Consider the following 15,681-nt stretch of genomic DNA (forward strand, 5'->3'; position numbering starts at 1 on the left):
TTTGCTACTTTCTCGGAACCTGAAGTGGCTAGTTTGGCTTATCTGCATGCGGCCTTGGTATTATATGCGCCTAGACTGACTGCAGTCTCACATCGCGCCACGTTCAAGGTTGAACAGCCCAGACTGACTCCTATACACTTCACATTACAGTAAATTCTCACCGTCGCTCAATGCAGCCAAGCTTGATTGGCTCAATGCAGCAATTTCGAGAGTCGAGAAGCTCGAGTCCTGAATAGCAATCGTCGAAAAATGTGTATTCCTGTATGATTGTGTCTTTGAATAGCAAGTTGATTGTATACGACCTGCTCTGTTTCATGCAGTACAAATATGATGCCCGATTCGCATAGTATGAAGCCCGTTTCGTATAATATCACACCTGACTCGCACAACGTGATGCCCGATTCGCATCTGTAAAGTATCATATCAGTCCAGTCACTTAAAATTCCCTTTTTTTCGCCTTCTCTATGGTGCGACACTACATTCAATAGCCACTTTTGGATCATAGCATTTTTAATACTTGGAAAACATGGCGACACAACAGACAGCAACTTGGGAAGGACATTACTTTGCTTTCAACGAAAAGCAATCCGATGTCCTAGGTCAGCTGTCCACTCGTTTGGGTGTGCAGGCATCCCTTTTGTCGGCACTTCGCATCTTGCACTATCGACTTACCGCTTCAGAAGCGGTATATTTGCCAGTCAAACAGCACAATGCAGACGGCACAGCATCTGAATCCTTTCTCTCCAACGACATTGACGGGAACTCGAAGATAGCCGATGTTCTTGAACATGCCCAAAACGCCCTGGTGTCTGCGAAAGAGCGGGGACTGAAGCAGGATGGCCATGACATTCCCGTTACTACTAGTTTCTGCTTTGAGCACTGGGACGAGGACGAGGGTTACAGCGGTGATGCATCTCCCGAGACGTACGATGCCATCACATTATGTCATCTCACCGGGTATAAGCTAACCAGTTGATAGTCCCATGGACGCCACCGGTTCTTGGCAATTCCGTGGCACGAGTGGATGCTGTATCGTTTACAGTCCATCACGACAAAGCCAGCGGGCCGTCGAGTCGCTAGCATTGGACTATGCTGATATACTGGACGCAGTTCTCTTTGACCAAGATAAGATGATCTGCAAGGTATCGTTTCACGGCGTTGTTGATCGCCTGCAGCCCCTGGGAGCACTTCGAGCACCCAAGGCTGATCCCGTCCCCGAGAATCTGATTGCCGGTCTCCAGGACAGCGTTACTCGACACGGGACAGCAGCTGCACTTGTCGACAAGGAAGTTTCCCTGACATATGAAGAGCTCGATGACTTTTCATCTTTCTTGGCTGCCGACATTCTATCGCGGCGTGGGGAAGAGCATTCCTCGGATCGCTTCATGGCTCTATGCATTCGCCCGAGCGCATTAGCTATTGCGGCAATTGTTGCAATCCTCAAGACAGGATGTGCCTACGTTCCTCTTGACGTTCGACAGGCGTCCGAACGCACAGTTGGTCTTTTGGAAACAGCGGAAAATCCATGTGTTTTGGTAACCAAGGATTCTCCCCAATTCCTCCTCCAAGAAGGTTTTCCGGCCCCTGTACTCGACATTACATGCTCGCTGGAGAAATGGAGAACATCTGACCGAGCCCATCGTGCCCAATTTGTTGTGGCTTCCCCGAGCGTCAATGATATCGCATGTCTGCTGTTCACTTCGGGGACCACTGGCAGACCCAAGGCTGTGAGGATCCAGCACAAGAACATCCTGTCACTAGCCACCAACGGTAGTATCCTCCCCATCTACCATGGCGACAATGTTTCCCAGATGACCAATCTGGCATGGGATGTTCACATGTCCGAGATCTGGGTAACTTTTATCCGAGGCGCTACATTGTACAGCTTCGATCAAGCCGAAGTGCTCGATCCCGTGGCACTGACAGAGCGTGTCCGTGATTGCAAGATCACAACGACCATTCTTCCGAATGCGCTGGTCCGCCACGTTCTTAACGAGAAGCCCGAGTTTTTCCAGCACATTCAGCACATACTCATGGGCGGAGAGATGGCCAGATTCGAGCAGTTCAATAAGATCAGGGCACAAAATCCCAACATCAGTATGATCAACGCTTACGGTCCGACCGAGTGCTGTGTTGTGGTCACCGCGAATCACATTTTGCCTTCTCACGATATACCTACCGAGGGCAATATCCCAATAGGAGGCGCTCTCGACTCGATGCAGCTCATCATTCTGGATGACCAGGATCGCCTGGTGCCACCTGGAGTGGTTGGCAACATTTTTATCCGCGGCCAAGGCGTTGCAGATGGCTACCATAAATTAGATACCGCCAGTGATGCAGCTTTTGTTCACAAGACACTTCTCGATATCTCTGATCACCCAATCAGATTATATAACTCGGTAGGTTGATATCTCATTCACGCTTCTCGTCACCACCAACTAACAAGCTCAAAAGGGTGACAGAGGACGCTGGAACTGGGACGGACAGATTGAGTTCCTGGGACGCAGCAACGCCGACCAGATCAAAGTCCAAGGTCAACGCCTTGAGCTGCCTGATGTTGAGGCCAACATAACACGTGTTCTCGGAGTGCAAGACGTCGGAGTGGCGTATCACAAGCCCGCGGGCGGGCAAGACGGCATTCTAACGGCGTACCTGGTTCCTGACCGAGACTCCGAGCAAGGCGCTGTCGAACTTACATCGGCAGCCCTTACCGTCGCCTCTGTTGATGAAGACCCGAGCATGTCCCGCGCACAGCTAGATGAGAAGTCTTGGAAATCCGTCCTGGATCTATTACAGTCAGCAATGCCTACTTACATGATACCCGAAGCATTCTATCTAGTCCAGCGGGTCCCAGTGACCTTGAACGGAAAGGTGGATCGTAGAGCGTTGGCAAGCATGGCGAATGTTGATCAGCAGGCAAGAAAGAACTCCCAGGCCATCGTCCACGGTGCCGACACCGACGCTGAAGGCATCGTGTGCCAGCTGTTTGCGTCCATCCTCGGCGGCGGCGTTGCCATCTCTCCCGACACCAACTTTATGCAGCACGGCGGCAACAGTCTCATGACGACGAAGCTGCGTCATGCGCTACGTGCCCGCTTTGGCGTGACTATCCCAATTGGGAAGATTCTTGAAGCACCGACGCCGCGAGAATTAGCCCGAAAGATCAGTCAGTCTCGTCCGGAAACCGAAAAGCCCTCAATACTCGGCCAGGGGTCGCTAGATGCAGGTGAAGCTTCCGAATTGTCCTTTGCCCAGCACCGAATGTGGTTCCTGGCCCAGCTACACCCCGAGGCTCGCTGGTATCATTGCGAGGTCATGCTCGTCACCAAGTCTCGATTGAACGAAGACATACTAGACCAGACCTTTGCCGACATCTTTTCCCGGCATGATATCTTGCGCACTGTATATTTCGAGGACAATGGCGTACCGAAAAGCAGAGTCACCAACCATACTGCTTCTCTGAGGAAAGTCGATGTCGAAGGCTCCTTTGAAGATGTGCGACAGGTCTGTCATGAGGACTTTATTGCACCTTACGACTTCACGAGCTCTCCTCCCGTCAGAGCCCTCTTGGTTCGATGGGGCGACAGGCATGTTGTGATGGTTTCGATGCACCATATCGTACACGATGGTTACTCTCACAACATCTGGAACCAGGAGTTGATGCAGGTATACAACAGCCTCCACTCTGGCAAATCGTCGCCGCTGGCCCGGCCACTTGTCCAGTATCGAGACTATGCCAAGTGGCAACACTCCAGTGAATACAAAAGCCTGGTTGACTCGCAGCTCGAATACTGGATCCCTCATCTTCAAGGAGCGCAGCCCGCGCGATTTGAACCAGACTTTACTGAGCTCCCAGAGGGTGCCGATCTCGGTGAGGCTGGCAGCATTGTTCTGCACTGCGGTCAAGAACGCAGAGCCAAGCTGGATGCCGTGAAGAAATCACTGGGGTCAACGTGGTTTATGTTGCTGTTTGCGGCTTTCAGAGCTGTTCAATTCGAGGTGACGGGGCAGGAAGATGGCATGATTGGCTTCCCCATTGCCAATCGCCACAAGCCCGAGCTGGTTTCCCTACTGGGATTCTTTGTGAACACGCAGATCCTTCGCCTCAAATGCGCAGTCGGCACCCCATTTTCCGAGCTCGTGCGACAGGCACGAGATCTCTCGATCAAGGCCTTTGATAACCAAGACGTTTCATTCGATACGCTGGTCAGCATGCTGCGGCCCAACCGCAGCCCCACGCAGAACCCATTGACTGAAATCATGTTTGCTTATCAAACCATTGAAGAGGGCAAAATCATGATGGGAGACACGGTTGCCGAAAATGGATTCCTCAGAGCAAAGCTATCGCGATTCGATCTTGAAGTTCAGTGGTATGAGGAGCCCGATGACCTCCGCCTCGAGCTTGTCTACCGAGCCAATGTCTTCAAGTCTTCCACTTTTGAAACAATTGGACAAAAGATGTTCGAGTTCCTTGATGCCATAATCATCAATCCCAATCTAGAGCTGGCCACTTCGCGCCCAGAGGTAAGTGAGATCCATTAATAAAAGAAGTTCACGCTAACATTTCGCAAGAATTTGCTGGCGAGTCGCCAATCACCAGCCAAAGCATACTGGGATCGTACCCTCGATGGATTCAATAGCATCAAACTGGCTTTGAGCTCCACACGCCCTGAGAAGCTTGACACAAAGGCACAGAGCTTCGACCTCGAGCTGCCAAGCAGCATTACTCACACGGTTGAGACTGTTGCTGAAGCACTCGGTATCTCAACGGCAGCTTTGTACACTACTGCATACCTCTTGACAATGGGAATCTACTCGGACCAAGACGATCTTATCATTGGCATCCCAAACCTCGGACAAGATCAAGACTCGACAGTCTCTAAAGTACTTCCCTTACGAGTCTTCTTTGGGTGGAACGACTCGCAGCTGAGTCTCGTCCAAAAGGTCCACGACAGCATTGCTGGCGCTATTGAGCATAGCCAGATTTCCTTCCAAGGCTTGTGCGAAGCGGCTGAGGCTGAGGGGGCCTCAAATCGACATGCTCTATTTCAACACGTCTTCAGCCATGACGGTGACACCCATGAGAAGACTTCAGAGTTTCTGCGCAGCAATTGCGCGAACGCCTGTCACGCATTCGATCTTGCTGCCTCTATCAAACGACAAGACAGCCAGGCATACATAAGCTTTGCGTACCAAGCGTCCTTGTTCTCTGAAGATGCAATCGTTGGAATGACGAGCACTTATGCTCGAGTCTTGAGCCAACTAGTTGATCAGACACGCTTCGACAAGGAACTATGTAGCCTGGTGCTGTCTGACGGTGATCCTGGTATTCGCTCCGATTCAAGTGCGGAGTCTCTTATCGAGCTATTCGAGTTCTTTGCCAAGTCACGTAGCTCAACTACTGCCGTCGTCTGCGGTGATGAGTCTCTGACATTTGAGCAGCTCGATAGACGAGCGACCCGCCTGGCCAGCTATATGAAGGCCAATGGCTTGGGCAAAGGACATTTCATGGCCCTGATGGTGTCACCGACGCTTGACATGATTGTCTGCATTTTGGCAGCTTGGAAGGTCGGTGCGGCCTATATCCCCGTCTCGCCGAAATGGCCCGGCTTGCGGGTAAAGCATATTCTCAAGGATTCATCGGCGACGCACTTTGTCACCACGCGAGAGCATGCTGCAGGAAAGCTCGAAGATGAAATCCCAGCTGTTAGCATGGTCTATCTCGATGATCCCAATTTTGAAGTTTTGCTAGAGGCCGCGCCATCTGACTTTTCGACGACATTTGTGTCCAGTGACTCCATCTCTCATTGTTTCTACACTTCGGGGACCACTGGCGTGCCCAAGGGCGTGTTGCTTCGGCACCGTGGAGTGCTGAATCTTCGGCGAGATCTGCAGCCACGTTACTTTGGAGGCTCAGATATGATCCAGAAAGTGACAATGATGTCGGACTTTGTTTTCGACTTTTCTATGGAGCAATTCGCGCTCGCATTTCTCTCGGGTAACACCCTCGTCATGTTGCCTGATGGCCCGACAGGAGACGACAAATTTTACAAATACTTGAGTGGCCAGAAGATCACTTACATGAGCGGAACTCCATCAGTCCTTTCTCGACTCGACCTTTCCAAACTTAGCGACTTGCGCATGATGACAGTTTCTGGAGAAATGTTTCTTCCAAACCATTTCGAACGCATCAGGACAGGATTTCACGGCCCCATCAACAACTCATCAGCACCAACGGAGTGTTCCATCTACAACCTACTTCATCGGTTTGAGGCTGACGATCCTTTCATCAACTGTCTTGGGCGTCCAATTGCTAACCACCAGGTCTATCTGCTGAGCGAGGCACTACAGCCGGTGCCCCAAGGTGCTCCTGGAGAGCTTTTCATTGCTGGACCTGGCGTTAGTGCTGGCTATCTCAACCTGCCGGAACAGACCGAGAAGAAGTTCTTGCCGAATCCATTTGTCCAAGCACAAGAGTCGCCAATGTATGCAACCATGTATCGGACAGGCGACAAGATGCGCCAGCTAGCGGATGGCAGAATCCAGCCCATGGGTCGTCGGGATGATCAAGTCAAGCTCCGCGGCATCCGAATTGAGCTGAGTGAGATTCAACAAGTCATGGCCACGTGCCCTGACATTGTCGAATGCGCAGTAGTGCCCAAATTCAAGGGTGAGGACAAGACTGGAAACGTTGATTTCCTCGTCGGATACTATACTACAAGCTCGGAGAGCCTCAGCGAGGGCGACATCAAAACATTTCTCGAGAAGCGCTTGCCTCCGGCGTACGTTCCAAGCCGTGTCGTTCTAGTCCCTGGGCGCCTGCCAACCACCATTCAGGGGAAGCTGGATCTTCGCCGCTTACCCGAAGTTGAGAAATTGTCCGAGGAGGTGCCCCGAGAAGCTGCACGCAACGCAACCGAGGCTGAGCTCTGCCGCATATGGGGCGCGTTGCTCGGTAATGAGGTAGGTATCCACGACAATTTCTTCGACGCTGGAGGAGACAGCATCATGTCGATCCAACTCATTCACGATATGAGTCGTGCTGGGATCCACGTTACAGTCAAAGATCTCTTTGCCCACCCCACCGTGGCCCGTATTGCAGAATTCGCCGCCAAAAAGTCAACCAGAAAGGTGAAAAAGATCGAGGCTGAACAAGGCCTGCTCACTGGGGCATTGCCGCTGAGCCCCGTTCAGCAATGGTTTTTCAACAAGCAGTTCACTAAGCAGGACCACTTTAACCAAAGTTTCATCATTCACACTCCACGCCTGGAGGGCGAGACGCTCAACAAAGCCTGGATCGCGCTTCAGGAACGCCATGACGCCCTGAGGCTCTCGTTTGAATTTGGGAACGGCACGATAACCCAGAAGTATCAACAAGAATCAGCAAACCCAAATTTACTGGTGTTCGAGGACAATGACTCGAAACTAGCGGCTAAACTTGACAGGCTGCAGTGTTCGCTGAGTCTCGCAGATGGGCGCGTTGCAGTGATGGCATACATTGCATCTACAAACTCGGAAACTGATACTGTATGGATGGCTCTACACCATCTCGTCACTGATGTGGTGAGCTGGCGTATCATGACTCGGGACTTGCAGAGTCTATACAATGGAAAGAGTCTTTCGGCCAAGTCAAGCAGTCTTCGACAGTGGAACACGGCACTTCAGCAGTATTCTCCGACCATGGCAGAAGAAGCGTACTGGCGAGAGGTGCACGAGATTTGCCAGCAGGAAGTGCTTGATGCTGAAAACAATGAGCTGAGTGGTGCCTCCATCCAGCTCTCGGAGGTGAATACCAAGCTTCTGTCGCGTTCCGGTCCCAGAGTGCTCGGCAGCAGCACCTTGGCAATCCTCCTCACGAGCGTCAGCCGTGCTCTCACTTCATGGCACGGGTCTAATCTGCCCGTCACCCTCGAAGGTATCGGTCGTCAGGATCTCTCGTCCACCTTGGACGTAAACAATACGGTTGGGTGGTTTACGACCATGTACCCATTTGTGGCGCCGACCACTGAAGACCTTGCTTCGCACGTGTCGGTAGTCACTAGAGCCATCAAAGATGTGCCTCGCAAAGGTTTCGGTTACGGAATCTTGCACGGATACGACAATATCCCGGGCGTCACTTTCAACTACCTTGGCCAAGTCGAGAACCACGCCGTGGCTGGGAATGCATGGCGGCTGGGAGCGACTTCGGGCTCGCAATGGGGAAGGAACTTTGCTGAAGAAGACAGCCACTTGGTGGCCGGTTCCCTGACTTTGACCGCCAGGATCGAGAACCGGGTCTTGCATTTCGATATTGCCGGCTTTGTCGGTGATGAGCGTGCCCAATTTTTGCAGCAAGCTATCTCGTATGCTCTTGATGAGATCGTGGATCTTATCCTGGAGAAGGTTACTGCATTGGACAATGGAGTCCAGGTATTGACAGAGGAAAATGACATGGTTGAGGAAGAGAAAGCCGGGGAGCCAACTGCGGCCGACAAATTCATTCCTTTCTTCCACTTTGACGAAGCCCCACGCCAAGGGCCAACGGTCTTCTTGCTGCCGCCCGGCGATGGCGGTGCCGAGTCCTACTTCAACAACATCGTCGCACAACTTGACGAGCCAAGACTCGTGACATTCAACAACTATCCCCTAGCACACCCAGAGGCAGCCGCCGAGGAGACTTTTGAGACGCTGGCGCAACGCTACATAGGCTGGCTGCGTGAGATTCAACCTCAAGGGCCTTACCACCTCTTCGGCTGGTGCTTTGGGGGCGTTCTAGCCTTTGAAATCTGTCGCCAGCTGACCGAGGCCGGTGAGACAGTCGCTTCGCTCTCTCTGGTGAATTCATTCCTCAATCTTCAGCACAACGCTCGTGCAAGCGGTCTGGACGAGGAGAGCACCATCAGCAAGCTAGGCATGCATCCCATCAACTGGAGGTATCAGCCGGCGCCCATGGATCCTCAAATTCTGCAGGATCGTTTGGGACACGTCAATTTGTTCAAGGCCGGTGCGTTCCATGACCCAGATCGAGAGCACTTGGGCATCCACGATCTTTACAAGGACATTCCGCTGAATGGTCTGGATGCTTTCTTGCCTCCATCGAAGATTGACAAGGTCGTCATGGATGGTAAGACACATTACAGTTGGATCAAGGACAAGAAAACCGTTGGGACCATCGTAGACATTATTCGGAGCTGTTTGTAAGAGGGGGTGAAGGAAAAAGGAAAGGGGGAGAGAGGAAGAGAGAAGCAGAGAAAATCGGGAACGCGAGAGAAAGTGGAAGGTTGTTTTGATTATGCGCTTCTTCTTAGAACACAGAAGGGAGAGTAAAGTGAGAGGCGTCAGATGGAGTAGTCTACAGGATAACGGAGATGGGCTAGATTCTTATATACAATTGTAATAATAAATAATAATGAAACATGAAAGACAGTTCAAGGTTCAAAATGCCCATACGTATCAAATGGTGGAAGTAATCATGATGTGTTTCATAAAGTTAGTTCGACCTTGTGCATTGGTGATGCAAAGCAGCCCCGCCTGAGCTTTTCCACCGCCACACTTGTGGCTCACCCAAGGTCCTGGACCGTTCTTTCCGACACCTCACAAAGCCCCAGGCCTTGGGCGGATTCTACCCACTGTCAGTCCCTCGGATCCCCAACTCAGCGACCAACCTCCCGCCGAACCTTCCCATTGTCACCTTGCCGCCGGTGCCATCGGCAGTCACTTTGTATTGCAACGAGATAAGCCTGCACCTGAATCATGATGGCGATTGCAGCGATGCCATCTAGGCAGAAAATCCTTCTTCTTCTCGGGTTATCAGGCCCTAGCTGAGGATGATCCTCAACCAGCAAGAATAATGCAAACTGTCCCGTAAGGCCGACCACAAATCGCCGCAACAATGAACCACCACCGACACCTCAACCGTGCTCGGGCACATCTACCTCCGTCGACTTGTATCCAGAGTACTGTCTTCGAAAGCGAGCCTCGCCACCACGGCTGAGGATATTTCGACGTCGCGCTTGTAAACCTGTCCTGTTTGTGGATTTGACCGACATTCAGCACTGCAACCCACCCCTTTACGCAGAATATGCCAGGACAGCCAGGTGCAGTCAATAGCAAGTCCATCTATACTCGATCATGATACATCGTATCCTATCGACCGCTTGACCCCCCGATTCAGCAAGACGGGGTAACATGTTGCGATTGCCATGCTGTTTGGCCTGAAAGAACGTCAATCAAACACGGCCTATCCTCCTGTCCATTAGTTGCACTCGGCCAACTCCTGTATTTGCTTCCCCAAGCAAAGTACAGTAGCATGCTACGTGCAACTCATCAGTATTATCTTTTCCGGCGCCGCAATACACGGCTTATTTACGTCGTCTCATATGCAAGGGATTTACTGGCGGCTTGCGCAATAGGGCTCGGATCTCACCTGCCTGCCTACCATCGCTCTACTGTTGATATGAGCAAGCAGAACCACTTGTGAATATGTCAGGTCTTGTGGGGTATAGACACTCTAACCACCCTTACCAACCACTCGTCTTGCTTAGATCAACCCATCGACTACTGGGATGTTGCGATATGCGCATACATAAGCTGTTTGCAGTATTTCGGCTGCTATCTTCATGGGCAACGCTAGTTGTTGTTTTTCTGCGCAAAACTACGCTGTTGGGTATGTGGAAACAAAGACAGCAATTGTGCCTGCTAGGGTGGCCCTGTTGTCTTTGATCTCAAGGCACATCCATTACTCTTGGACTACGATATATGGCTGTCACTCTTCATTGATCGATCATGCTGGGAGATGTAAACGTGTTTCGGGGAGGCTGCGCAGACTGCCAAAGACTGGTCATCCATCAAGGTGGATTGTCTATTTGCATTGATTTCGGGAAACGTGGAGGGGTAATAACTCCACGCAATCCTGTTCCGGGTGCAGTGGGACTTTGAGCTTCTAGCAGCTCTCGCGGTCTAGTAGTTCGAAAATTGCGGGTGAGCAGGCATTGGGGATTGGTGGTGCTGGAGGATAGGCCAGGTTGCATAAAAGCGCCTCGTAGATAGCTTCTTTGTGCTTCTGCTTGACTCGTCATCGTCACTATGCCTTGTCGAGGCTGAGGAGACTATGGATCTGCTTGGGGGTGCCCTTAGGCCTATTTGTCCCGTCTACAAATACCGGAGGCTTCCCTGGATCAAGAGGCTCGAGTACTGCTCTTGCATATTGATGAGCAGACTCTGAGCTGTATACTTGCGTCAAAAAGGGTTCCCGAAATTACGACCGCAAACCGATCCTTTTTTTCTCTGGAATTCTGCTCAGAGAGGGAAGAAGCAACAAGCTCTAATCGCTCGGCCGCCACGCCGAGTCCTGAGCCATCCTTCAGGCTGGTTTCTGCTCTACTCGTTCTGTGTGGAGCTAGCGGGAGTGGCCCACAGACCACCGACCGCGCCCGCGCCTGAGCCTGGGCAATTCAGCAACCAAAAAATCACACGAGTCACCTGCGTTGCGACAGCTCCCGTTACTGCTCCTCGACCACCAAATCTACAGACGAACAGCTGTTGAGACGGATTATCTGCTATCTGCTACGGGCCCAGCATCATCGACTTCAGGCAACAATAGGCATTCAGACGCCGCTCGTTGGGACATCAATTTCCGGCAGCTGCAGGCATGGGAGCCGCACCCATGTCGCTCGGCTAAGTTTCCGTCTTTGCTCGCTGGCACTAAAAATCCGCTGCACTGCAACGAGTGAGCTCTCTCCAATATGGACGTCGCCGACAGAGACCCGGACCCTCGATCAGGTCCTACACACCACCACAAAGCGTCATTTCCGCCGAGATATCGCCCACATCACCAACGGCGCCCAGACGAGCATGCTCGAGATGTTGTCATGAATCGCAGCGACGAACAACAAAGAGATCGGGGCCGGTCTGAACGCGAGCCTCGAGCTCCGCACGAAAGTGCACACGATAGGACACGCTCCATCTCTCCAGCCCCGAGGCGACCAGGTGCCTTCCGGGACCGTGATTTTCCACGCGACGGGTGGCGCGACGATTTTCGTGACAGAGACGACATACCCAAAGGCCCCCGCCACAGGTCGCGTTCCCCAGGCTCGCCCAGCAAGAGGCGAAGAAGCCCCAGTCCCGGACCACACCGCAGCCTCAAGAAGTCAAAGCGCGAGAGGGAGCGGGAGAAGCGACGGGCGAGAAGAGCCCGCCATCGGAATTCATCTGCCCATCGACGGTCTCGCTCACCATACGACGGCTATCATCGTTCGGACAGGCCTGGTCCCTCGGGCGGGCAGCACACAGAACGACGCAGCCAGTCGCCTCACTTTTCCCGTCAGGCTGGCGCCGAGAGGGGCACATCACCCTATGCACGATCCCGCCGGAACTCGTTGACGAGTAATCGTGACCGTGACCGTGACCGATCACCGAGAGCGGAATCTCGTCATTCGCAAATGTCTCGTGCTCATTCCCCCCTCCCACCTAATCACTCTGAGGCGGGTTCGTACTCCCGTCGCTCAACTTCTCCAACGCACGAGCCTGCCGCCTTTCACCGCCCACCTCGCTCTCCGCGAATGGACCGACCGCCTCCGACAGGACCATCGGCTTCTCGCAAGAAGAAACGTCGAGATAGGGAAGATCCTCGCAGTGGCAAGCGAGGAGGACAGCCTTCATCCGGGGCTAATAGTATCGAGGTGAACACAAGTCGAAGAGGCGATCCACGGGGTGGTTTTGGTTCACAACCTCCGCCTTTCGCCTCGAGACGTGAGCCGCGTCGTAGTCAATCGCCACCATACAATGCCTTTGATACCTCCCGTCACGGTTCGCCAGATCCTCGGTCACCCCGTAGCCCATCAGGCCAGACGGATAGACGGAGCTATGAGCATCCATCGCCCCGAGATGCACCATCAGGTCCTCGGCAGGCCAATTTATCACCACTCCAACCCCCAACAGGTCCTTCCCAAGCTGGACGCGGTTTCTCGAGAAGCGGCTTCCGAGGTGGCAGCTTCAGCTCAGCACGTTCTGAAAGCCGAGGCAGTTTCAATCCACCATCAGGTCCTGCTGCTGGCAGGACAAACAACAATCACTCTGACGAAACCACGCCTGAGCCATCCTCGGCAATAATCCATTCGGTTTTTGCAGGAAATGTCAAGACTGACAACCTCGATGAAAATTACAATGTTCAAAGTAGAGAATTGCACAACGACGACTCCCAAGCAGATGAGAATGACAGAGAACAGGAACCTCAGAGCCAACCAGTTGCACCAGGCCCACCGGCTACTACACCCACTGGGCCCAGGATAAGCTTCTCGCTTAAGGCAACTTCAAAGGCCCCTGTTACTGCCCCCAAACCGGAGATCTCCCAGAAGTTTAGCGCACCTGCTCCGAGGAGAGATCCGCAACCGGTAGATGATCGAAGTAACAGAGATCGCGATCTCCCCAAAGATACGCCGACAGGGCCATCGTCGTCTAGAGCACGACATGAACCTGATCATCATAGTAGACACCGGGCACCTGAACCTCCGAGGGGCCCACGGCAGCCCGAGTCATCGCGGGGTCCACGACATCCCGAGCCCTCCAGAGGCCCACGAGAGCATGATCCTGCCAGAGGCCCGCGACATCCTGAGCCCCCTAGGGGTCCTCGGCAGCCGCGTATGCGAAAAGTCAAGAAGATTGAACGGCGGCTGAAGCCCAAGCCAAGGCTTCCCGAAAACCTGGCCAAGTCCGAGTCCCCATTTTTCAGAAAGCCTGGCAACGAGTCAGTAGTGGGATCTGGTACTTATGGCAAGGTGTTCAAAGGAAAACATGTTTACACTGGAAGGCTCGTCGCCTTGAAAAAGATACGGATGGAAGGCGAGAAAGATGGATTCCCAGTCACGGCAGTGCGCGAGATCAAGCTGCTGCAATCATTACGTCATGACAATATTGTCGCTTTACAGGAGGTCATGATCGAGAAGGATGCCTGCTATATGGTATTTGAGTATCTTTCTCACGATTTGACCGGTCTTCTGAACCATCCGTCTTTTATTCTGGATGCAGCTCAGAAAAAGCACCTCGCCAAGCAACTTTTTGATGGTTTAGACTACTTGCACGCCCGAGGGGTTCTGCATCGAGACATCAAGGCTGCGAATATCCTTGTGAGCAGCGACGGAATACTAAAGCTTGCGGATTTCGGTCTGGCGCGATTCTACACGAAACATCACCGGAACGACTACACAAACCGTGTCATCACGATATGGTACAGATCTCCAGAGCTACTGCTAGGCGAAACCCAGTACACTGCAGCTGTTGATGTTTGGAGCGCAGCATGTGTTATGGTCGAGATCTTTACGCGCCATGCCATCTTTCCCGGCGACGGAACGGAAATCAACCAGCTCGACCGGATATATGCCATCATGGGTACGCCCAACAAGTCGGAGTGGCCTGACCTCACCAAGATGGAGTGGTTCGAGCTTCTCCGACCTGGGTATCGCAAGCCTAGTGTTTTTGCTGAAAGGTACAAGGAAAAAGTACCAGTCGCGGCATTCGATCTCTTGGCCTCCATGTTCCAATACGATCCAGCCAAGAGACCATCTGCCGCTGAGGTTTTGGCACATCCTTATTTCACTTCGGAGATGCCTCCGCCACGACAAGCCGTCGAGTAAGTTGCACGAATCAAACAAACTTGCGAAACACACACTAACCATTTTTAGACTCGCCGATATTCAAGGCGAATGGCACGAGTTCGAGTCCAAGGCACTCCGTAAGGAAAAGGAAAAGAAGGAGCGCCAGGAACGTCAGGAGCGAGAGGCTCGGCGCGCGGCGCAGGCCAAAGAGGCAGCCAAATCTGAGCGCGATGCTATACCGCGAGACAATGAGAGGAAGCGGCCGGTCCCGTCGCCAGACAATCGGGATACTAAGAGGCTTCATGTGGAAGAGCAACCATCATCTTCAGACAAACCGGCAGACGTTGCATAGTTTTATGCCTTTGGCCAATCAGACTCTGAAGAGTGATGTAGACGACTAGGCCTTCTAGGTGTTGACATGTAATGGCAAGCGAGTTGTATGCTTGATAGACCAAAAGTGATATACCATAATATTATGACACGCTGATCCCTGGCCATATCTATCACATGGTACATTGCCCAAGTCTCGCATGTCAATTATCGTATGCATCCTTGCTGGCATGGTAGCTAAATATGTTTTATGCTCTTTCGATTTTGGTTGGGCTATCTGCGCGTTCACTGTTCTACGGTTTCATCTGTTCATGAAAACTGTCAGCAACAGAACAAGTCTGGGGTATCCAATTGCCTTTGGGTGTCAACGGGAAACGCTCAGTACAACAATGACAATAGGCCTCAGCGGCATGGCCTCAGAATACGAAAGTACTCATCACAGCGATAGATCCGGATAGTTTGAAAGGGAATGACAAATAGAATATGTATCTTACTTTTTAACGTAGAGCTTTACTCACTGCACGGCCGAGACAAGGTGATGCTGCCGCCAGTCCCAGATTCATCTATTTTTTGAAACGTCAGCCACCGAATAGGATCAAAGCAACCAGACGTTTGGAATGAGATGAATTTTCGAGTGCTCAGTGTGGGTGCAAGTTGATAGTCATCAGCAGCGTCATTGACGCCAACTTCAAACTCCGCGCATTGGTCATCATGGCAAGGGTAAACGGATAGAGATTTCTATGCGTCAAGTGGAGCAAACCAAATGAAGAATCAAGCTTAC

General features: G+C 52.2%; 2 protein-coding genes across 2 annotated transcripts; both read left to right on the plus strand.

Moving 5' to 3' along the window:
• Positions 1-526: 526 nt before the first annotated feature.
• On the plus strand, positions 527-9,180 carry PFICI_09514 (uncharacterized protein; the record flags this gene model as incomplete). Its single annotated transcript, XM_007838095.1, has 5 exons — positions 527-924; positions 980-2,399; positions 2,455-2,712; positions 2,797-4,524; positions 4,573-9,180. 5 exons carry the CDS (start codon positions 527-529, stop codon positions 9,178-9,180), a joined length of 8,412 nt encoding a protein of 2,803 aa, XP_007836286.1.
• A 2,543-nt stretch (positions 9,181-11,723) lies between these two features.
• PFICI_09515 (uncharacterized protein) lies at positions 11,724-14,922 on the plus strand (the record flags this gene model as incomplete). Its single annotated transcript, XM_007838096.1, has 2 exons — positions 11,724-14,605; positions 14,658-14,922. 2 exons carry the CDS (start codon positions 11,724-11,726, stop codon positions 14,920-14,922), a joined length of 3,147 nt encoding a protein of 1,048 aa, XP_007836287.1.
• Positions 14,923-15,681: the final 759 nt, after the last annotated feature.

This window comes from Pestalotiopsis fici, assembly GCF_000516985.1.
Source record: "Pestalotiopsis fici W106-1 unplaced genomic scaffold PFICI_Scf_6, whole genome shotgun sequence".
Lineage (NCBI taxonomy): Eukaryota > Fungi > Ascomycota > Sordariomycetes > Amphisphaeriales > Sporocadaceae > Pestalotiopsis > Pestalotiopsis fici.